The 23320-nt window shown below is 44.9% G+C and overlaps 1 protein-coding gene across 3 annotated transcripts; it reads right to left on the bottom strand.

Moving 5' to 3' along the window:
* Positions 1-303: 303 nt before the first annotated feature.
* Positions 304-23279, bottom strand: TBC1D16 (TBC1 domain family member 16). Of its 3 annotated transcripts, none has more exons than XM_077633786.1 (14): positions 23005-23279; positions 18980-19241; positions 18383-18600; positions 14027-14373; positions 12245-12456; positions 10309-10519; positions 8315-8509; positions 7854-8029; positions 6792-6956; positions 5701-5849; positions 5471-5605; positions 3795-3981; positions 2225-2560; positions 304-1181 (listed from the first exon to the last, which is right to left on the bottom strand). In XM_077633786.1, the coding sequence occupies exons 2-14, from the start codon at positions 19181-19183 to the stop codon at positions 966-968; spliced, it is 2751 nt and encodes a 916-aa protein (XP_077489912.1). In that variant the 5' UTR covers positions 19184-19241; positions 23005-23279; the 3' UTR covers positions 304-965. The 3 variants fall into 3 exon arrangements, with proteins under 3 accessions (XP_077489912.1, XP_077489913.1, XP_077489914.1); XM_077633787.1 differs by lacking the exon at positions 23005-23279 and adding an exon at positions 22688-22765 and having other exon boundaries at positions 828-1181; XM_077633788.1 differs by lacking the exons at positions 18980-19241; positions 23005-23279 and having other exon boundaries at positions 828-1181; positions 14027-14390; positions 18383-18517.
* Positions 23280-23320: the final 41 nt, after the last annotated feature.

Below are 23320 nucleotides of genomic sequence, written 5' to 3'. Positions count from 1 at the left end.
TATGCATTCTAAAACAGCAGGCTCATTGGTGCTCGCATTTCGCACAGATGTGATGATTGGTGGTAGAGATGGCATAAAATTGCATTATGTTTTCTTATTTGGCAGCTATTAGCTAACATAAAAAAAAAAATGTTGCTCAAACATACGACACTTGACCAACACTGTTCCCACTTCGGGTTATTGATCAATTCGCTCTCGCCCTACCATATGCTAGCAGTCCCGGTTAGCTCAGTTAGTAGAGCAACTGCTCCGGTGAAACGTCCCAGGTTCGAACCCCTAACCAGGATTAATTTTTCTTTTGACTCAAGTTTCTGTGGAAGCTGTATAGCTTTTTCGTAGCTGTACAGCTGCACTTGGGTGGACGTCAGTGAGTATTTACTTCCTTATTAGAATAAAAAGATTAATCTTCATCGGCTATGACAGAATGGAAATGCAGAGGTTCGAAGCTTATCAAGTAAAACGTTGCTAAAGAAATAGACCAAATGCACATTGACAGTCCTTTTTGGCAGATAACTGACTTTCTCTGTAACAAATAGCACTACATCTATCCCATACAGAGCAGTGCTTGGCAGTTAAAATTTAAACAAGCATTGGCACACGTTTCAATGAATTTTGAATGTTACGTCAAAACACTGTCATAAAACTTGTTCGTCGTCAAAGATGAATGCTGGCTGCTACATCTGTGAAAAGCTGGAGCACAAACAAGCTAGCAGTTCAGGCAGCATGCGTATTTACACCTGTCTTCATAGTGATGCCACACCCCGTATAGGCTTGCTCCCTACGGAGCACGAATCGGCTAGAGCACTCAGTGTGCTCCCTTACGAAAGAAAATCTCTAGCCCACCAGAACACCGGGGTTCTCGATGATGAGAAAATATCGCTACTACTTTCCTCCCACTCCTTTTCGTCACCAAAGCGGAGGAAAGGAAACATGCAGCTGCCAGGCGGCGCTGCGTTGGCCGAAGATCAGGGAACATGGTTGTCGCTTGCAGCGCTTTCGCCAGACAGCAGTACAGGGTCGTGGCCCCCGTGTGGACAGGACTGGTTGCCATGGCCGCCACGGCACTCGACGACCGGCACGTGACCGCTGTCCCACATGCCCGACCCGCATAGCTCGCACAGGCCGGCCAGCGAGCAAGGTATGCGCGGCAGCAGCCGGAACTGGTGCAGGAGGCCGCGGGCCTGCGTGCAACGTTAGCGATCACAGATTCAATGTGGATTAGTGCTATGAGCCGATTCGTTCACTAGAAATGCAAATCTGAGCTCTCCCTCCCATATCACACACGGTGCTCATATACGGTCAATATGGGGCTTGTACAGGGCTTATACAGGGGCAGGTATCAAAACCTGGGACTATGGCTGGTCTGAGACCGGAGTTCGCTTGAATGTCACACCACTTGCAGCATTAAGGCAAATTGCCCAGACTTGTTCGAGACAATGATATGGTGGTGAAAGAAAAGTTGGAGGGGCATCACCATTGGCTGACTGCCCAGTTGACAAGAAGGCCTTATCCACTACCTTCAAGAAATTGCCCCAAGGCCATGTTCAAATTTTTATTGAGAGCATTAAGTCACTGATTCACACCAAGTGACTTGTGCCTGCTATTAAAGGGACACTGAGGAGAAATTCAAGTTGGCTTGTGTCCATAGAATAGCAGCTCCTGATCACAAAAATGCCACTCTTCCTGAAAACAAAGCTCTTGTAATGTAGAAAATAGCAAGAACCAAAATACAGGTATCGCCGCCACAGGCCAATCTCGCAAGTACAAGCGTGGTGACTTCCTTGGACAAGAGGCGCCACCTTGGAGGAATTTTCCTTACTTCATGGAAGTCACGAATCTCTGAGGCTTGCAAAGGAAGGTTGCGCACCGCACCGCTAGCCGTCAGAAATCACGGAGTCTGCGTTTACGTCACGATTCATGTCACTCCGTTTTGTGACGTCGTAAGAGTTGCCGTGGCATCATAAGAGTTCCCGAGTTTGAATCAGAGGGGCGGGAAAAACTTTTTCAACTTCGAATCCAAATTTCTTTGAAATAAATGCATCTTTCGCACCCGGACAAGCGGCAACAAAGCCATGAAATGGCGAACTATCAGATTTTGCTAACAAAAAAATTGATAGAGTTCTCCTCAGTGTCCCTTTAAAGCCGAGTAGTAGAGCAACGTGCTTTTTCTTTCGAAGGCTGCGTGGACAGAAAACGCTGTATGTAGAATAACGTTGTGACTCACCTTCCTCAGCACCAGGTCTCCGTCCATGTGCCCCGCCAGGGAGCTGAAGTGGAGCAGCATCTCATCAGGGCGCATGCCTTGGTCGACCACATCGGCCCCGTACAGGGCCACAATGGCCACGCCCAGGAAAAGATGGAACCAATCAGTCTGGTAACGCGCCCAGCAAGCCTCCCACATCTGTAGGGCCTCAGGTTCGGCAAACTCTCGCTTGAAGCACAGCACCAACCAGCGGTGCACAAACAGAAGCTCCAGGGCGTCTGGGTAGTGCGCCCGCTGCTCGTCCAGGTGTGCGTAAAAGCGCGGAGTCATCAATCGCAGCAGCTCCCGCATGTACTCCTGTGCCAAGAGCAGGTGGAAGACGTTAAGGCATTTCAAGGGCAACACCAACATTTTACAGCGAGAGCTGTCAAAGGCACATCTCCTGTTTCTGCGCCGTTGGTGCAACATGAAGGAGAAAAGAAGAGCAAAGGAGACAGGCACATGACACATTAATCACCAATAAACTGCTGTTGCTGAATCTCGCATTACACACTGGTAACCAGGCAGTCAGCTTTTTTTTTTTTTTTTCATTTTGAGTTCACGATCCTATTACATTTCTTAAGAGTCCCATGTTTTCACTGCAACAATCCATTTTTCAGAATGCCAAGTAAAAACAATTTTAAAAGTGCAAAAAACATCAGCCCAAAACTCAGTTGTATAAACATTACTGAAAAAGATTTCATGCGGACATTGACAGGCTATAAAGTGAGTTCTAACGATGACTTGAGTCATGAAATTTGTGAAATAACCAACTATAAAGTTAAAAAATTCACAGGGCAGTTACGAGTTAGCAACATGAATGTTTTCCCATTTGGCTGGCATGAAAGGGAAGAATTTATGTTGCATCTCCACTATAACACTGTCACACATGAAATCACTTCATTATAATGACATCACATTGTGTTCACCAATCGTTGTGGGTGTTTGTAGTGTAGACACAAATGCCGATGATGATGGCACTAAATTGAGTTAAGAACCAGTAACAGCTAACAATGTACTAATAAATTTATTCAACAAGTTAGGTGCAAGTATCAACATACAGGTAATGTTTGCAACATCACAAATGCAGTGTTGTCTGTAGAAATCACCTTAACCGTGATCACGAAAACAGGAAATTTTAAAACTGATTTGCCCAGAAATCAAGCACCACACAACTACCAGAAATGGCAAACATTATCAAGATGGAAAGGATACGTTTAAGCACAAGTTTCAGGAAAATATGTGAACCTCAAGAAACTCCCTGGAGTTGCTCATCAAATAGAATCATTGTACTCTTAAGTGCACAAGTTAACCCCAGGCTACGGGACGCAGTATAGTAAAACTCATCACAGGTATTTCAGCCACCTAACTGTCCTTCAATATGCGTAAATATGTCAGTCCCCTGATCTCGTTACTCTCTGCATTCCTCATATACAGCAACTAGGCCAGAAGCCAGAAAAGCTAACAGGTCCCCAGAGCACCACAACTTTTGAGCCACTGGGCAACCGTGGTGTGCGGGAGACACGACAACACAGACAGAAGGCATGCAGACCAGATTCAAGTCCATGTCACCATCCTTGGGGGAGCTGACGAAGATGGTCCTCTGCATGAGTCCCACAAAGCACCAGAAGGCTTCAGATTCGTCTTGGATTTCCGCCAGAACGGGAGCCAGGAGGTCCGACATGCCTTGGGTGTAGCCAAGAGTCGGGTTGCAAGCCGCATAGTTGAGGAGGATGTTCCTGATACCCAGGAGATAGCACAAAAGAGTACACGGTCAATCTCCCTGGCACTGCAAACAAACTGTTTTAAACTGTTACTACTACCGAAACAGTGTGGCATTATTTTTTGAAAAATAATGCCATTCTTCAAGTACATGTAGCCCCTACTCAAAATATGGTGATGTTCTTTATTAATTTTTGGTAGCGCGTTTTGTTATTTAAAATGATGGTTGGTTGGTTTGTGGAGTTTAATGTCCCAGAAAGACTCAGGCTATGAGGGATGCCATAGTGGAAGGCTCGGGATAATTTCAACCACCTAGGGTTCTTTAACGTGCACTGACATCACACAGTACACAGGTCTCCAGCATTTCGCCTCAATCGAAATGCGATGACCATGGCCGAGATCGATCCCGCGTCCTTCAGGTCAGAAGCCGAGCACTTAACCACTGAGTCATCTCTGCGTAAGACATTAGTGTACATTGTTCACGATGCCGAATTCATCTACGCCTGGTTAAATAATTAACAGGTATTTCAATTTCCTCTCACATCACTTTGGTTTAAGTTTCAACAGCCAACTGGTGGCTTCAACGTTAAAGTTTACTTCAGGTCACACACATACTTGCTACTTTGACACTTTCAGTCACTACAACTCTTGTGCCAGCCCACTCCAAGATCCAGAATGACGATTAATGAACAAACTATCATACGACTGCTTTTTGCTTGCTTCACACGACCTAACTTTGACATCACAGCCACCTTTTAACTTTGAAACCAAACCCAAAACCGAAACAACATGAGAGAAGAAACTAAACTTTAAATTATTTACCACATGTGCACAGATTCCACATGACGATTTACACTTACTAATGCCTTGCACAGCATTATAAACAAAACTCCAATCAATTACTGTTCTCAGTAAATATTCATTTCACGGCTACTCTTGGGTATGCTGACATCTGTCCGGCACCAAAAGAGGTATTTATCGCCGACAAATTTGGATTTAAAAATCTTCCCACCAGTTGATTCAAACGTGTGACATCCTTAAAAAAGGGTGGGTTACCCCCGTTTTGAAGTGAATGGCAGTGCACTGTACTCTACGGTCCACGCCCCAAAAATAGATTTCAACACTTTTATTACATTTCTTGCTCTTTTCTAGCTTATAAAAGCTCTGTTTTTGGCTAGAGTGGCCTCTTTGTGACTAGAGCACCGTACCCATCGATACAAGCCATCTTCTATATGTTCTTGTGCAAGCAGAAACACATCACACTGCATTGAAACTGATTTTGAGAACACTGTCAATACACTTAACATGCAAGCAAAAATGGCAGATTGATGCTGTATGTAGGCACGTTTTGCCTAATCATGCAATCCTGTGTCGAGTTGATCAACTTCTGGATCAACGGTTTTCAATACAAGGGGTGGAAGTTCAGAACTGGTCCGGTTAAAAAGCTGCGACAGACCTTCGCGCAACAAAGTTTACAAAAAATAATAATAAAGAAGCATCACGCACTTCATGATCTCGATGTTGGGATTGTCGTCGCCTGCATAGAAAGGATTGGTCCGGTCTGTGCGCACCACGTCCTTCTCCACGGTGCACTCAACGTTCCGCCAGAAGGCCTCGCGCTCTGCCGGACTCATCCGCTCTCTGCGCACAGACAAATGTTCTCCGCTGAAATACACTGGCTAAAAAGGAAGCCACCAATTGCCAGAGTGGCAACTTCGCATGAGTGTGACTACTACCTTAGCTTGCGAATATCCTGGTACTCGAGAAATCGATCGTTACGGATCTGCTCCCGCTCTTCGAATGTCGATGAGAAGGCATAATGCTGCAGTAGGAGTGGCCACGCCTCTTTTCGAAGCCTTGGGTCCAAACCTCTGAAGAAGATTGCCTGCAGTCAGACAATGCAAAGCAATCCACTGTAAAGACTAATGCTTGTACTGTATTAGCACTGTCACTGTATTCTGCGTCTGAGGGCAGACACACTAAACAAGATCTTTTCTGCCCACAACATTACTTACCACGACAACTACTGGGTCTCACCAGTGTGTACCAATGTCAGTACGCAAGTTTCTGACCAGAATCATAAACGGTCGCACGTGTTGCACCCACAACACAAATGCATCAATAAGAAGTGTGAGTGACATTTACTATGCTATGCATGCAACCATAACCAGATAAAGGGAGGTCACTTTGCGTTGGTGCAAACTGAACAGTTTTCACACATTGCTTCGGGAGACTAAACGGTCCACTAAAAATTTATTCAGTAGATAAACTGTCCTTCACTTCGTACAGCAACATCCCAGCAGCCTGAAGCAATGGAGTTGCTAAGAGGCATGCCCTAGAGGACGACTGCGGATCAATTTTTAGCATCTGGAGTTCTTCAACATGCGCTGACGTTGCCGAACACATGAGCGTCTTTTGCAGTTCATCTCCAAGATTGAGCCCACAACATCGAACTCAGCGGGCGGAATGCCATAGCCACTGAGCAACCATGGTGAATGCTCCGAACAACATTCTCAGTCACTCTGCTTGTACACTGTGGTCATTATATGACAACCTTCTTTTCTCTTATATGGCTTCCAACAAAGAAATGATGTTTGCTAGCAGCGTTCAAGAACTCACAGAGAGAGTTTTGCAAATACTGAGTGCAAGGCTTGCTTCGAACCAGTTGGACATGAACAGACAGGTTCTAACATTAACATAGATTGAAGGGGGCACAATGTCTCAATGAAAAGTTAAAAGAACAATGCTGGCTAAAAGCGTTCCGCACTCGGAAACTTGAGTGTTTCATAAATGGCAAAGGGAAGCCCAAGAGAGAAGCACTGTCCACCTTGCGCAGCTGAAAATCGTCGTCGATGCTTCCATCGTCATTCATGTACTGTCGCCAGACCTCTTCATCGACCGGTGTGGTGTACAGGCCTTCCTCTGGGTGGCATTCCTCGGCTGACACCTGGGGCTTAGACACCGAGAAGTGGTCATACGGGCAGTGCTCGTTCTGCAAAGAGACACCACAGATGGAATGGTGGTGAATGGGATAAGCAGCGGGCAAAAAGAAAATCCAGAAGTATTTTCATGGTTCATGGGGTTTAACATCCCAAAACGACTCAGGCTATGAGGGGTGCCGTAGTGGAAGGCTCTGGGTAATTTCGACCACCTGGGGTTCTTTTAACATGCACTGACAACGCAGAGTACATGGGGTCTCTAGCATTTTGCCTAAACAGTCACTTCGAACTTGCTTCAAACCAAAAAGCTACCATATATTTGTGCAAGCCTAGAGTTCAAGAAAAAAGAATATTCAGTCTATGTAGCCACCGAAGATAGGTGACAGCAAGACATGCTTGACAGAGCACTACAGCATATTCTGGGACATGTCACAGATGTTTCCAAGACGTGATGCAGATGTTGCTAGAATGTGTCATATATGCTATAATGATTCTGAAACTGATTTCATTTCATTCGTGTTTATATTACATCATCATCATCAGCCTGACTATGCCCACAGCAGGACAAAAGCCTCTCCCATGCCTCTCCAATTAACTCTGTTCTTTGCCAGCTGCGGCCATCGGCCATTGTATCCCCGCAAGCTTGTTAATCTCGTCCACCCACCTAACACTCTGCCGCCCCCTGCTACGCTCGCCCTTTTATATATCCTGTCCTTTGTCATCAGCTGAATCAGTGCCATGCCACTTTTTCACTTTTCGGGACTGGCTCAAACCCAGTAATAGCAAGGACATGGCGTTGCTTCAGCCAATGACAAAGATCAGGAAATACAAAAATGAATGAAATGGAATCGGTTTTAGAATGTGCATTATACTGGCCCTGATCTCGGCCAGGTTGCATGCACGCGGTGTTCACCCACACTTTCCCCAGAAAGAACGGAAGACTTGCCCACCTTGGTCTTCTTGCCCCGCGTGAGGAAGTCGAAGTCTCCAAGTACGGGCGCCAGCCTCTCCAGGCCTCCGTGGTGGAAGTGGAAGATCTTGTACTGGCTCTCCCGGCTGGCAATCACGAGCTGGCCACACGTGCACTCGCGGTTGCTGAATAGCAGCCTAAGGGAGCGCATCTGGCCTGTTCATGGGTGAGCCAAGCACAGAGTGTTGTTTGCATCCACAAACCTCGCTGCTGAATGATGCCACAGTGTGCATTGACGTATGACATTCAACATTCCTATGAGAAAGTTTTCTGTACACGAAAATGCAAATCTGAGCCTTTGTTCATTTATTTACTTATTTTATTTTAGAACACTGCTCAGTGACTACCAGTGACTCAGGTAGGAGTGGGCAACACTCCACAGCAGACAGTTTAGTCCAGAGGCAAAACCCCAGCACCCTTTCCCCATGTTGCAGTACTGACCAAGGTCAACGGAGAACAGTCCGCACGGGTTCTCCTTCGACATGGACAGCCGTGAGGGGCCCCGCCCACTCAGGGAGCCGCTTTCCGGAAAGCTCAGGTTGCGGGCGTGTGCCAGCTGCTCGGGTGTGCCTTCTTCCAGTAAGAACCGTGAGCCAGATCGTAGCCGCCCAAGAAGCCGACTTGAGCCATCTTCTCCTGCACGAGATGAATGCATGAAATCTGCTTAAAATCCTGCTGTCAAAAATGGAAAAATGGAAAAAATGGAAAAAAGCAGTGATAGCTGTTACAGTGTGCTACATAACATCCCCATCCCTCCCTGTTTACACACTGCGCTGCCATTGCAGTGCTCTCGTGCTGTGCCACAGCACCAAACTGAAACATACACACTGCATAATTTGCTAAACTATAGCAGCAAAGTACAAAATAAACTGCTTTGAAGAGGATGTTTAAATGGGGTCCCTGCTTCAGGAGTTCCAATGACCACTTGTTCCATGAAGAGTAGAAAACGCACTAAAAAATTTCAGTGGCGAAAATGGAATGGTGAACTGAAGGACAAAATTAATATAGAGTGATTTAAGTAGAAAGAACTGCAATAATTATGGTTGTCATTGTTTATAAGGTGGGAAGGGTGCTAAAGTCTAAGAGTAGCAAAATTTCATGGTCATACAATAGTTCTACTCGGCCAGTGGTGGCAATGAAAAAGTTTATTTAGGATGGGTGACTGGGAGACCGGTCCTCGTGGGCGGGGTCCTCAGTCGAGGACTCCGATAGCTGCATGTAGCTGCATTGTCAACAGCATTTTCCCCAAAAACTCTCTGGAGGAGACAGTTTCATGGACACAGTGCAGAATGTGAGTACATTATGTTACAATAATTGCATGCAAGAAATTGGAGATTCTTATGTAGCTTTTTCATCCCACTGGTGATTTAGCTTGCTTTTCTCGGTGCCGTTAGTATGTAATACTGCAATGCCTAAATTTTGTACTGCCAAATATTACAGGCCAAACAAAATGTTATAGAAGATTGTCATTTCACGTGTTCCTGTATTTCACAATACTGCTTTTTAGACTTGCAATATCTCCTTCAGCCACTGCTGTCCACATTTGCAGACACAACATGAACACTATCAAATTCCTTGCATTATACGAAGTGCAACATCCTCAAATCAGGGTGAAATAAAATGTACTGAGACCTGAAAAATCATGTGTAGAAACAAACAAAGCCAGCCATAAACTGTTTTCAGAAAATAGTTGGCTCCATATTTCACAGTAGTTTTGGTACAGCTCCAGCGAGTGACATCATGAAGAGCATAACAGCCTGCCTTGTCGCCTGCCTCAGTCCCGTCCTGTTTTGCGGTTTTGCTCTTCACGATGTCATACCAACTGGCCTACACCAAAGTCCTTCCAGCGAGTGCATGTTTTCATTAGCTTTTTTTTGCAAGCATGAGCTATATAATATGCCTAAAATGTGCTGGCTTGTTTATATATAATGAAAGGAATCAATCAGAAGAAGTATGTATGCTATGATTGATACTTTGAAAGAGAGTCCATCTTTAGGCTAGCGTGAACTTTGGGACGCACTGACATAGAAAGGCAATGTGTCTCTCTATGTTCGTGCATCCCAAAGTTCACGATGGCCCAAAGATGGAATCATACCAACTGGCCCAGAGGAATGCCATTTTGAAAAAGAGATCTACGTCTCAAGATGGATGTATGAGGATCTGCAAGAGCATCAAAAATGTATAATTAATCATCGAAAAAAGGTGAGAATTTCTTTTGCAGATTCTTGGCTTTATCCTTACACAAGCCTGAAAACTTAAAAATTCACCTGCCCCCCCCCCCCCCCCCCCCCCCCCCCCCCCCCCCCCCAAAATCAGATAATAATCAGCACCTGAAGGGGATATCATAAAATACCTCGAGACGGATTCACACTGTAAGTTGCAACGAAAGCAGGAACAACCAATCTTAGATAGATCAGCAAGGCAGAAGTGTGTACCAGGCAAAGGACTCTGCTGGCCGGAGTCCGGCCCCTCGGAGGAGCCCGACGAAGCGAGTCCACTGCTACGGCCGGACTCACAGGTGGCCAGGTCGGCACTAGAGCAGCCACTGTGCCGGCTCACCATGATGGCAGGGCCGGAAGCAATGCCGGAGTCGGTCATGCTCCGAAGTGACTCTGGCTGCAGCTTGGCTTGGCTGCTTGATGGCAGCTGCACATGTGACAACAGAAAAATAGTCAACGAATAAGCACTGTTGACATTCCATCCATCAGTTGAACGCTGAAAACCCACCGGTTTCACAACTCTATACATCTGAAGAAATAAAGATGCCGAGCAAAACACAGGTTTCACTTGATGGTATAATGCGAGTTACCGTATTTACACAATTGTAAGTCAACCTATTTTTCAAAATTTGAAAATCCGAAGTGGAGGGTCGACTTAAAATTGAAACCAATGCATCACACCATAAATAAAGGCAAAACAAACAAGATATCAGGCATGCTACAGCGTGGTTGCAGTTTTGCTGCGCGGCTCCGTCGCATCACTCTTGGTGCCTGCAATGTCAACGCGCAGAACCGGCATCCCCACCCTGCGCGAGGCAGCCGATGGTGGCTGTCGATAAGCAGCAAACTGGCACCAGCCCACACCCCATACGTGGCCGCAGATTGGATCTGCTGATAAGCAGCGGCTGCCAGATAACGCATTTGCATTCAACTCTTAATAGGTGTCATCCAAATTTTTTTGTTTACTTTCAACCACACACTCGACACTTAAGGGAGCATCGATAGTTGATGGAAGGGCCGTTGTTCCAATCGCAGTGGCAATGAAAGAAAGTAAAAATGAGGTGAAAGACAAAAATCAAATCCAGAGAAAAAGTAATCACTGCCAGTAGCAACCAATGCAAAAGAGTACTTATATATTTTACTCCTCCCGAAAATGATTCTAACAGTAGCACTTTATGAAATTTCAGCTCAACTGAGATGTGTGACACTCATGCCATGTAAGCATATATTAGAAAAGGCATCATTCAAGACACTGTTCTATGCTATGCTGTGTAGAATTGGCAACTATAGGTTATCGTGCAAAGGCTATGAAATGCTAAATGCTATGAAAATTACAGAATGAAAAAGTGGACCCAAACTTCTACCCAATGGCATATTTAAAAAAAAAATGCCTTAGGCCATTCATATTGACAGGGACAAGAGTGCGATAACAGCGTGTATTGATATTACACTTCGCCTAGCACCGTTTACCACCTTTTTCATCTCACCAAGTTCTTGACCAAGTAGAAATTGAGCAGCTTTTGATACTGCACAGCTTCTGAGCATACATGAATGTGCCATTGAATGCAGTCTCTCTGTCCTACCCTACCTTTTTGGAGCTTCTCAAAAACACTCCACATTTCGTGTTGCTAAGCTACTACCACTCACTTCTAGTTGGTACCCTTCACGAACAGTGCAAGAAAAAGGGCTGCTACAATGGGGGTGCAAGCAACCAAGAGAAAATAAAAACAAGCCTTGTCTTGTAGGTTAGCAAACACAGAGTGAAACTTTGGAGTATACTACCATAAAATGGTGATAAAACCTTAATAAGCCATCGAAAAATATCATCCATACAAAGGTAATTTATGACGGTAATTATTAAGCCCACCGCCCGTCAATATCGCCTCTCAGTCACTGTCATTATCTGAGCCTTGCTCCGGAGATAACCGCTCTGTCCCTGCCAATTCCACCACCAGTTATCGGTTCTTCGCATCATGCGTACAGCCCAGGCTTAGCTAGGGTATTACCAACCCCCATTTTCTTTACATGCCGCCCTCCATCTCCCACATGCCAGGTGACAAAGAAGAAACAGAAATCAACAAAAAAGCAGTCAGGAAATCTAAAAATGTGACTAAACAAACAGAAAAGAAAATCGGGCTTCCGGAAAGTTTACCTCTTCGACACTCCCATTCCATTCCGAATGCCACGGCTGGCTGTAGAGCGTGTCGCCTCCACCCCTGACATCCCCCGCATCCTTCCAAGGTGCATCAGACATGGCTGCCCTGTCTTTCTCGGTGCCGGCTGGCATGATGTCCCCGTTCTCTGTGGGCGACACAGCTTCCTCCTTTGTGTTCGCTGTGCCACGGTCGGTAGAACTCTCAGCCCCTGCCACCGAGAACGTATAAAACAATACGACCGCTATCACTGCAGTTGTGGCCAAACAACAGCAATAAACTTTTTATGTTAAGGAAAAACAGAGCATCGGTACCATTAGTTTGCATTGTTAAACTTCTCATGGTGTGCTGGCCACATACTCTCCAATAAAAATATGGTGCAGGATAGAGGAACCAAGTGGTTAGCTAAGTTCATGTATGAAGGCGAAGTGCAAAAGGTGCCCATGTGGTGTGCAACGTCAGTGCATGTTAAAGATCCCCATGTGGTAAAAAATTATTCGGGAGACCTCCACTACGGCGCTCGGCTACTGATCCGGAGTTCCCAGGTTCGAACCCGACCGTGCGGCCGCGTTTGTGTCCACCGAGAAGTGCGACTGTTACTGCATCTTTCTTTTAGGCGCAACCAATTATTGTTGTTACTACATATTACTAAAGTCACAACAGCCAGTAATTTATATACAAATAGGAGTCTGCCACAGTTAATTTCAAATTATTTGAAGATAAACTGATTGAGTGATCACTTTATTTGTAGAATAAATATTTACACTTGGATGATTGGCTTCCAGAAGCAGTGATTACTGATGCTTATAAGGCCACTAAAATGCTGAGAACATCACGTCAACAAGTGTGGTCAAAGCTAACAAACACATCAAATGCACCTATACTTGTCATCTGCTTCGTGTACTTGGTTAGGAATAGGTAATGCTAATAGCCTGTTAGATGCTGATGTGCAGCTACAGTCGATGTGTAAGTGACTAGAATCAGCTTGACACATCAAATGCACCATAATGTTTCACTGGCTTGACTAACCTGTGAATATTATTTTTAACATCTTATAATGATGGAGCATATGCCCTCAAGAAAGCAGGAGCTTAAAAAAGTACATAAAAGAGACCAACCATGGCAGCACCATCACTAAGGCAACATATTTTCCCGTGATTGCATGCATCTGCGAAATATCACGGATTTAATGATTTAAGCATTTTTTTGTGGAATTTTGTGTTGGCAGGCAACTTCTCATTTTTTTCATACAACTGTTGTTAGCACAACAGTAGGAACTACAGAACAACAAAAAAAAAGTTTGGAGTTTGCAAGCGCGTCTGTATTTAGCCAAGAATTGCCAGTATAGCTGCTGAGTGGCAAGTGTACCTGAAATCTGCTCGAGAACTGAAATCCAGTGATGCACACCTCACATTGTTTCTTTCTAAGTAGGACGCCGAAGTGAAGATTTCGATGCTGCGTCCATTTTGCAGGAAAGGAATGGAAAAAGTGACCCAACACTCTCTTTCATTGCAGTCATTATGCAGATCTTTTATCAAACAAGCATTAATCTTTAAGTGAAGATAGCATGAAACATTACTTGATGCTGAGTTATAACAGCCACCTTCAATCTTATAAAATGGACCTCTGCAGCATGCCAGGCATGTGCTCAAAAAAATAAACTTGCACATTTCCTTCATGTGTCTTGTGCTTCCCATGGAATTTCGCAGATTTTTTATTCTGCATCCGCCGAATTTGGAATTTTCCCCCACGGAAAGTTAGGTGCCTTAACCATCACTCACCTTTGCTGCTGCCTGCATCCATCTGGTTTAGCCCGCTTATCATGGACTCCAGAGCTGCCGTCACTTCCTCCGGTCCAATGGCCGAGAAGGACGATCCATTGCAGTCCACACCCGAAGCACTGCCATTGTCCTCACAGCTGGGAAGCTTAGACAAGACAGCACTCGCAGTACCAGAACAGCAGAGGTCACCATTGCTGGGATCGAGCGGCAATCCCGGAGGGGAGCCTGCAGTCGAGGCTGTCATCTCGGCCTGGTCACTAGCCGTCCATGAATCCAGGCTGCCCTGTTCTTCCTGGGGGCTCCCCATGTCTGAGACGGCTGAGCTGACGCTCTGCTGGTCACAGCTCCTGTAATGCCAAGCGTGCTGGTGGCGGAGAAAGAAAAACGGTGTCTGGCGTTCAGGAGCACCTGACACCATCGAGTGTAGCCAGGGGCCTCGTCAGATATCTCCTGCTGTCATTACATGCATGCGTAACTTGCCCTGTGTTGGTTTTGGTAATGTTACAATAAGATGTAATGGTTGGAGCTTACATATAGAACCCTTTTTGACAAGCTTTACAGAACTAACTCAAGACAGGCAAGTAAACTGAATGCATAAAACTGCTTTTATGATGGACTAATTTGCATTTTATATACGCACCTGTGTTGTTCAGAGACACCATGTTTTTCTTTGCTTGTCTATCTAGCATCACTGTTCTGAAGGGCCTCAAATATGCCGAATCATTTACATAATGGCTTTTTCTCACAGAAACAATTCGAAAGCAGCACAACCGAGGCCCTGAAAGCAGGGGCCCAGGAACTTTTTTATTTAGTGCATGTGATGGGGTGGGGGGCAAGATGAGCAACTTTTTTTAGTTTATTTATTCGTTGTTATATATTTAACCCTTTGACACGCTATGTACACAATTGTGTACAAAGCAAACTTGCAGCTTTTCTTGAGAGTGATTGCCCCTAGCAGTGATTTCTTTATTTCAGATGAATTTTGCATCTTTCATGTGGTAAATAGGGTGGTTTTTTATGCTATAACAGGGAATGCAGTAAAAAAAATTTTGCAAACAGTGAGCCCGGTAGCACGTCATACGCCATTTTGGTGAAGACATAATTTTCTGCCAATAGTAACATCATTTTTTTTTTTCACTATTTCAAGCATAATGTGCACATTTGAAATAGAAATTATTGCCACAATCCTTCGGGTGTTTACTTGATAGGTCACAGCATTTCGATGTCACTATTTTCATCAAACATGACACTTTGTATGAAATTTTGCACATCCCTGCAAGAAAATATCTACTAGTATTTAGCACTGGAAAACTAAAAAATGGTCTTTTTTAATTCCTGAATACATTATTTAGGCAGGAAAATGTTTCTTTTCAATGAAGCAAGAAATGGCGTTTCAAAGGGTTAAATATTTATTGAAAATTATTTATATTTTTCTTATCTGTACTGTTCAAAGCTATATTTGTTTAATGCATATAAAACTTATATTGACATGGCCACCTTTATAAACATGCATGCACGAGAAGTGATGATTACATTTTAAAAATTTGCACACAGTCTGTTTCAAATTTGTGCCCACAAATAGGATTCAGCCAATCAATGACTTCTGTTGGAACATGACTGGTTAAACTTACTCAAACAAAAACCTTTAAGACTAACTACTACATGAAACTAAGCCAACTAGCTCGGCCACACTATGCTTTACATTTAACACAAACAGTCGGAGACTAGGGGGATACCACCCCCTGTGCAGAATTTTTCTTTTTTTTTATGAAGGGGGTGGGGGGGTGCAACCACCCTCCTTGGCCCCGCTGTTCCTGAGTCCCTTTCTGAGAGCAGTGAGGGGTCGCAAAGTGGATATGCAAAGTCCTAACGAAAACTGCACAATTAATTATCGGTGATGGTAAAATTTCCTTCTGTGCAAATCTTTCAGGGCTGGAGCTGATCCAGCAAATTGCAGCAAGGTTTATCTTGTCAGATTAAAGGCCTATGTCATCAGTTTCTAACATGCTGAAGTAGCTTGGACTGGAGCCACTCCAAGCTCGACGAGATGCAGCAAAATTAAAATTCCTATACTTTAATCTATCCTCAGAAACATGTTTTCAAAGAGGTAAACATTTGCTTCCCTCACCGAAAAGACCATCACGCCTCAACCATTCCAAAGCAGTGCTCCTGTCTCTTGCAAGGACCGAACTAATTCAAAAATTATTCTTTCCACACACAGTCGAGCAATGGAACTGTGTCTGCCATCATCCGTTGTCGAATGAGCTGATGTCGCTATGTTTGAGCGCTCAGTAAAGACGCTCCTCTTGTACCCTTTCCTGCCTATTGCAGTATTGTGAAATAAATAAATAAATAAATCTAGGCCTGTTCTTAACAAAAATTTGAAATTTTGAAAACTTTCCTTTCAATGAATAATGATTCATGACTGCAGGGGGATAAGACCGAGGATGTGTACTTTAAAAGCAAACAACAAACAAAAAAAAACCTTTTTGCTTCTCCTCTGTATTTCTCGTGTTATGTAAGACAACTGGTAGCTCTCTTACGAACCTACGATTCCAACACAGTCATGAAAGTTACACTGGGCTTTTCAAAGCTTCTGAACTGACTCGGAGTCGAAGCTATTTTTCACAGCTATTACTGCGAAGTGTGCACAGTATGTATGACTCCCCAGAACGACAGCTGAAGGTGAACGATAACGGCCTGCGTTTGCCAAAATGAATGTACAGTCGAAACCCGCGATAGCGAAATCTCGAGAATACGAAATTCTCGCCGCAACGAAATATTTCCGAGATCCCGGCAAATGCCCATAGGGGCCAATGTATTTCGTATCTCTCGGTAACGAAACAATTTTGTACCGCAATCCCACGATAACGAAATTTGCTGCAGCGTCGGTCCGCATACTGTCTCCCATATTATGAATAACAGCGTCAAAAAAGCACTCAAATTGAGCAAACTGCAATAGCGCGCTTGCGTGGCTACAGCGAGAGCATTGGCGCCTGGCAACCTTGCAGCCGGAACAACTTTAAAAACTTTAGCCACCTTGAGCCGGTGCTAGCCACCATACCGGCGCAGCGCGTGTCCTCTGTGATCGGTTCCGCGTGGTTGTTTATCTCGGAGGCTATGTTCAGGGAAGGCAGCCTCGCAGCGACACCATCAGGGGGCGACACTAGATCATCAGCGCTGCACTTTTAGGCCTGCGAGCGGTGCACATGTGTACGTTGTGTGTGGTGGCGGTGTGTATGAGCAGCAGTCCGCACGTTTGCGTTTGAGATGTCTCCGCCAGCCAAAAAACGTGTGCGAAACTGACGACACCGAGGACCAAGGTCCACAACATGGAGAGACGGTAAACCCGAACCCGAGGAATGTGTTGGACGCCTTTGACACGATCCGGTCGTTCTTAGGCGCACACGACGACGACGTGGCAATGGATCACTTCTTGCAGTGTGAGAATAGAACCATGAAGTTGCTGCAAGGCAAGGCTCGGCAAACTAAGCTGACTGACTTTTGGCAATAAATTTTCTTTTTGCGGGCTGTTTTCTATCTTTTCTGTCTCATTTTCGCGGCAACGAAATTCTCGCGAAAGCGAATTTTTTTGCTGTCCCCGGCGATTTCGTTATTGCGGGTTTCGACTGTACCAGTTTCAAAAAACTTTACTGAAATAGCCCATCAGCAGCCACTATTATTCAGAAGGATAATGTCGACATGCAACGTACAGTGATGCCTGACTGTTTCTCAACTTCCAAGCAGTAGCTAAATTCAACTGTGCACATTGTAAATTTAATCTGTGGTGTGCATCAGTGATACCATCAGACACAGCTTATGGCAGTCAAAACAAAGTACAGTGAGATGAATCTGAGAACAAACTGTTCAACAGCAAAAGCTGTGCTCCCCAAACAAATTCAGCCTCGACAACAACAATAAATTATTCGCAAATCAGAAAGCAGGGATTTTGACTGATCCCTATTTATGACTGCATCAGGCTCCAGCAAAATTACCAACAGGCACAACATATCATGAACAGGCTTAAACGTTCACTCTTTGCAAGTACTAATCTGGTACCAGTTGTGTACTCGGTGATGAAACAAAACACTGTGACAATAACACCACGTCTCTGAGGCAAATTCGAAAGTAAAAGATAGCACACATACTAATAAAACATAGAATATGTTATCACATGCCATGCTAGGTGATAAGCATGTGTGCACTTTTTTTCTTACGTTGCCTGCACTGCCAAAATCGCAATTCTGACAAAATTCCCCACACAGTAATGCATATATTTTGCAGGAGGTGACTGAAAGGTGCTCATCAAACCGCACAACTGCTGCATGTAAATTTCACCAAGATATCGGCACTCACAGATAGCACGTGGAGCCGTCATCTGTTGCTGGCTGGATTTCTGAATCGTTAGAGCTGAGCCTGAACCGGTGATGGACCGTCGGGCTGGGGCAGACGCTGGTGCAGACGCTGGGGCTTCGGCAGGGTGAGCTGCATGGTGTGCGGTTCTCGAGGCTGCGAGGGTTTCTCTTGAGTGACGCGTTGGGAATCCAGCTCAGGCGCAGGCTAAGGCCAAGAACCTGCAGGCACACACCACAGTATTTTCGAAACGTAATTCACACATTTGCATTCACAAGCTCGTAAGAGTAGCAGATGCACTGTTTTCGCAGCGGGGCATCATTCTTTACGTTCATGCAGATTCCCTATGCACAATAAATGTAATGCACAGTGCACAAAGCAGTACTCCCTGAATTGGACGTGCAGTAAAGCAACAGCAGCCACCCGTCTTTTGTTTCTTCCGCTTTGATCATTTGTGCAACAAAGCTCCCTTTTACCTTTGGATGGATACTGTGGCCGTCGCTAGTACTGGACAAATGGAAGAGGCCTCTGTCCCGCCATGGACGTAAGCGGGATAATAATGATGGATACTGCGAGTGATACGAAGCTCAGTGAACGCACCTCATCGTGGTGAACTTTAATGGTGAGATAACCGGGGTGATGGGTCACGCCATTCTTGGAGGACACCGGGGGGTGGACGCACACGTTGTTCTTGCAGAAGACCACCTCTCCATCAGCAGCGGGTGGTTTTAGTTGCTGCGGCGTCGTCGAGGTCGACCGGAACAGGTCGGACGCACGGCGGATGAGGCTGTGTAGTGCAGCCATTCTTGTACCGCAGAATTTGGCCCAAAGGCGCGTTCCAAACTAGTCTCTGCGTCGACACCTGCCCAGAAAATTAAGGCTACTTGTTAGGCACACAGTAAGTTGGCTAATGAAAGCCACATGATAAAAAAAAGCTACAGCACGAAACATGTTTCGATTTTCAGCTGCCTGAACATTACTGTACTCTTTGGCCAATCTTTCATTTTATTCACGCATTCTTCCCAGACTGCATAATCTTTTGTCAACATTTTTTGACAACAAGCGTTGAGTCACCTGTGCTACAAATGCTGCTTTGCGCTTCTTTTTTTTTCCTGCTGTTTGAATGCTTTAGACATATCAAGAGGAAGAAAGCCTTTGTGAGGCGCTAGGCCTTTCAGCCTCAGCCTCCTTCCTATAGTGCATGAAGATGTTTTCAAACAAACTTTTAATTTTAACTAAATAGAATGAACAGTATCAGATGCAGCACCATCCAAAGTGCACATTAAGCAATTGTTCACACATCAGTGTCACATCATGAACTTTAATTAAAAAGCATTAACAATGTCACTATTTCATTCATTTGGTCTTGTATTTCAATAAATGTGGTGTTTAAAACACCACATATTCGATTCCTATACAGCAAGTCAATAACTTCCTAACTAGCTTGTATTTATTTAAATGTCAGTTTCTGTATTTTTATACACAAATACTGTTTTTTTGGCATACAGCCTGCAACCGTACAGGTTGAAAGTTGAAAATCTTTGCTCTGCAGTGTTTTCAATGAGTCAGCATTATAGCCTCCATATCAGAAAAGTTTGTCCATCTGTCTGTCTGCAGCCTCAGTTGGCAGGTGGTAAAGTGGAGAGATGGAAACATCCCTCTCCTTTGAAAGTGGAGGAGGGGAGTGGGAAGGTGCAAAGAGAGTGGAAGGCAATGGGTGGTGGTTAAAAAAAAAAAAGAGAAGACGGTTTAGCATGGCTAAGTACAGAATATCGTGCAGTAGCACTCGTTACGACGGGCCTTTAAGGTCCTTATGTGCTAAAGGTACTTCACCAAACAACCTTTACCTTAAAGGCCTTTACCTGGAAGTCATATATCATGAAGGCAATCACCTTAAAGGCCTTTACCACATGGTCTTCATCTCAAAGATGTTTGACCTAAAGGCCTTTGCCCTGAAGGCATTTATCTTGAAGACCTTCCCACAGGTGTACCCTTCACCCCCCTGCCATGTTACAAATGGCAAGTTGCTAACCACCCGATGAGCAGGTGAGCAGCCTGCCACAAAGAGGCTTCATGCACTATGCATGTATATATGACAAAAATGTGAAAATGTGCCTAGTAGTGCTACCGCACTAAAAAGTAGAGGAGGAAGACGAAGAAAGGGCGAGAGGCAATGGGTGGCAGGTTGGGGAGCGGGGGTGCGGCAGGTCACACATTGATTGACAGACTGGATCACGCCACCCACTTGCATGATCTGAACCTGTCAGCGCCAGCGGCTGCTCCATCCAAGAGAAACGCTGATGTTAATGCACACTCTGCCGCACCACTGACATTGATCGCCAATGCATTTTTTTACAATTTCTCCAAACATGGCACGAAATTCCCAAAGCTTATTCTATAGCAAAGTTTTTTTGCAATACTTGTAGTGTGCCTGCTCATATATCTTTATGTGCTAGTTGCACACCTTGCTCGTGCAGGCCATGTATTAGATGCAAACAATCCAGCAAAAAAATTATTTTTCTGCAAAAACCGGGCCCTGCGGACCATACACCAGGAGCAGACTTTATACTGGAAATTAAGGTGTGTCTTGAACTAGGAGTACCAACCTACAACTGTGCCCAAACAAGGTCAACCCATAAATGCGATTGAAAAACTTCCATTCACCAAATGACCAAACAAACACTGCTTACCCCCCCCCCCCACTTTCAAATTATTCCAATGCCAGTCAAATGTAAGGCGTTTCTGCTGACTTCTTTACCCTTTAAAAAAACAAAACATTTTGCTATTTCTGGCTGATTGTTATAGGTACCATTAGGTGCTGATTATTATACACACTGCTTTCGCAGATCAGTTGCACATGTCATCCAACCACTTTATCCCCTCTAGTGTATTAATAGGCATCCACAAGCTATCTATTGCTGCATTTCATATTACTGTTCCTTTTTTTGTCCTCACATACCAATAAAAGCCCAACACTTCCTGGACTTCAGTGTTTTTTGTATTGTGCTGCTGTAAACATCCGTTTCTAGCTTCAGTACCTCCCTTTGTTCCTCTGCACACTGACATGCTTTGGCAGCAGATAACTGATTAGATAACACAAAGCAAGATAATTTCATTCTTTCTGAAAGACACAACAAGGCTTTTTGTTCAGTTACTACAGTGAGCAAAAAAAGAAAAACAATTAGTTCGTACACATGCTGTGCTTGTATAATGGAAACAGATTCAATTCAGAGCTTTTCCACTTCCTCTATCCTTTCGTTAGCTTCCATGAGAAGCAGCACGTGGTTCAGGTTTACTGTTCATAGCACAGCTGGAACGAGAGACAGTGCAGAATGTTTAAAAAAAGAAAAAGGGATGTACGGAAACTTAATGGCATTTGAGAAGGCCTGAAGCCACAGCTGTGGAACACCTGCCTGCCAGCACTTACAGCAACGTTTAGATATGAAGCGACTACACTGCCTCACAGTATGCCTGAGCAACAGCAGACGCCTACTAAGCTGGCACTACTTTCTTGAAATAAGTTACGCAGTTTTACGTGAAAAGGCTGCACAAGGTTAAGGGGACGTACAAATTAATTTCAACCATCATCAGAAGTTCATTCACATGCGACGCTAGCTCAGAATATTTTTACATTTACGTCTGTCAAGATATGGCCATTGCAGCCATGGATGGAACCTGTGAACGCACATTTAACCCCTGGGTATTGTAGCTACTAACCCTTTCTCAGCCTAAGCTCTACATCATGACTGCCTAAAATGAGCCTCAACATAGTAAAGCATCCACAGTGCACTACACATTTCAATGTGACCGAATGAGATACAAAAAATTTATGGGTGCCACAAAGAGTAATTCAGAGAACTTGAAGCACAAACTTTTGTTTACGCCAGTATGAGTGCACAGCAGCAACCTCAGCTTCTGATCAATAATTTCGATAAATCAATACAGGTATAAAAGCACAGGGGGCCATTTGCAAACGCAAGCCGCGCATATGGTTCAGCCTAGATGACATTTGGTCCCTGACGGTCGAACTAAACTCTGCATGAAATAGGTCCGCAAATGTCGCCCATTACGAAACAGTACTCCGCTGCCTGGTCTGGACAATACACGGTCCTCTTTTAGCACAAGTTACGGACGCCGGCATCAATACGTGACATAATTGCGAACGAAATTATGCAATCAAATCTCTGAAAAGAGTCTATGATTGAAAGCAGCCGTGAGCTGAACTTTTATTTCAGATTGACTGGACACTGCTAAACGCCAGACTGAAAGCTATGACGAATACGAAGCAGTTCATGGCGCACTACGTACTTTAGTAATTTCGGACAAGGTTGCACGCAGTCTCAACTTCATTGGCAGCAATCACCGATGACCGGCGCACAAAAGCGTGAGGCGTCGGGCTGCCCGTTTCACAGGCGGCCTTGCATCAAGCAGCGAAACTACAGCTGCGCGCTTGTTCGCGCACGGAATCCAGTCGGGGCTTCAACAGTTGGTCGCCGCCGGAAACACAACCAGCTCGCTTAGAATCTGCACGCGGACAACTTTCGCGCAATCAGTGCACGTTAGAGCGACGAACAGAAACCAAAAGTCGTCGGAAAAGTTGCGCGTTACGCTAGAGATGCACTCACATCTGCTACGGTGACGCCGTGGGGGCTGGGACCTCCCCCGTCGGCGCGCATCGCTCGGTGTTCATGATGTTGACGAATTCGCCGCTCGACATCGCCTCGACGCGTCGAACGGAGCTTGCCGTAAGCCGCACTGCTTCTAAACTGCTGCTAGGGCGGCGTGAACGCTTCCGTAAACGCGCATTCCGTATTTTGCGCGCGGCACTCGCTTACTTTTTTTTCAAAGCGCTCCCGTTCAGCTCGTCAACAGACATGGCTGCGCACAAACTGCAGCAGACAAGCAGACGCATAGCAGGATCGCACTCAATATCGCTTATCC

The sequence above is a fragment of the Amblyomma americanum genome, chromosome 8 (genome assembly GCF_052857255.1).
Source record: "Amblyomma americanum isolate KBUSLIRL-KWMA chromosome 8, ASM5285725v1, whole genome shotgun sequence".
Classification (NCBI taxonomy): Eukaryota; Metazoa; Arthropoda; class Arachnida; order Ixodida; family Ixodidae; genus Amblyomma; species Amblyomma americanum.
This window is presented reverse-complemented; position numbering and strand designations above follow the sequence as displayed.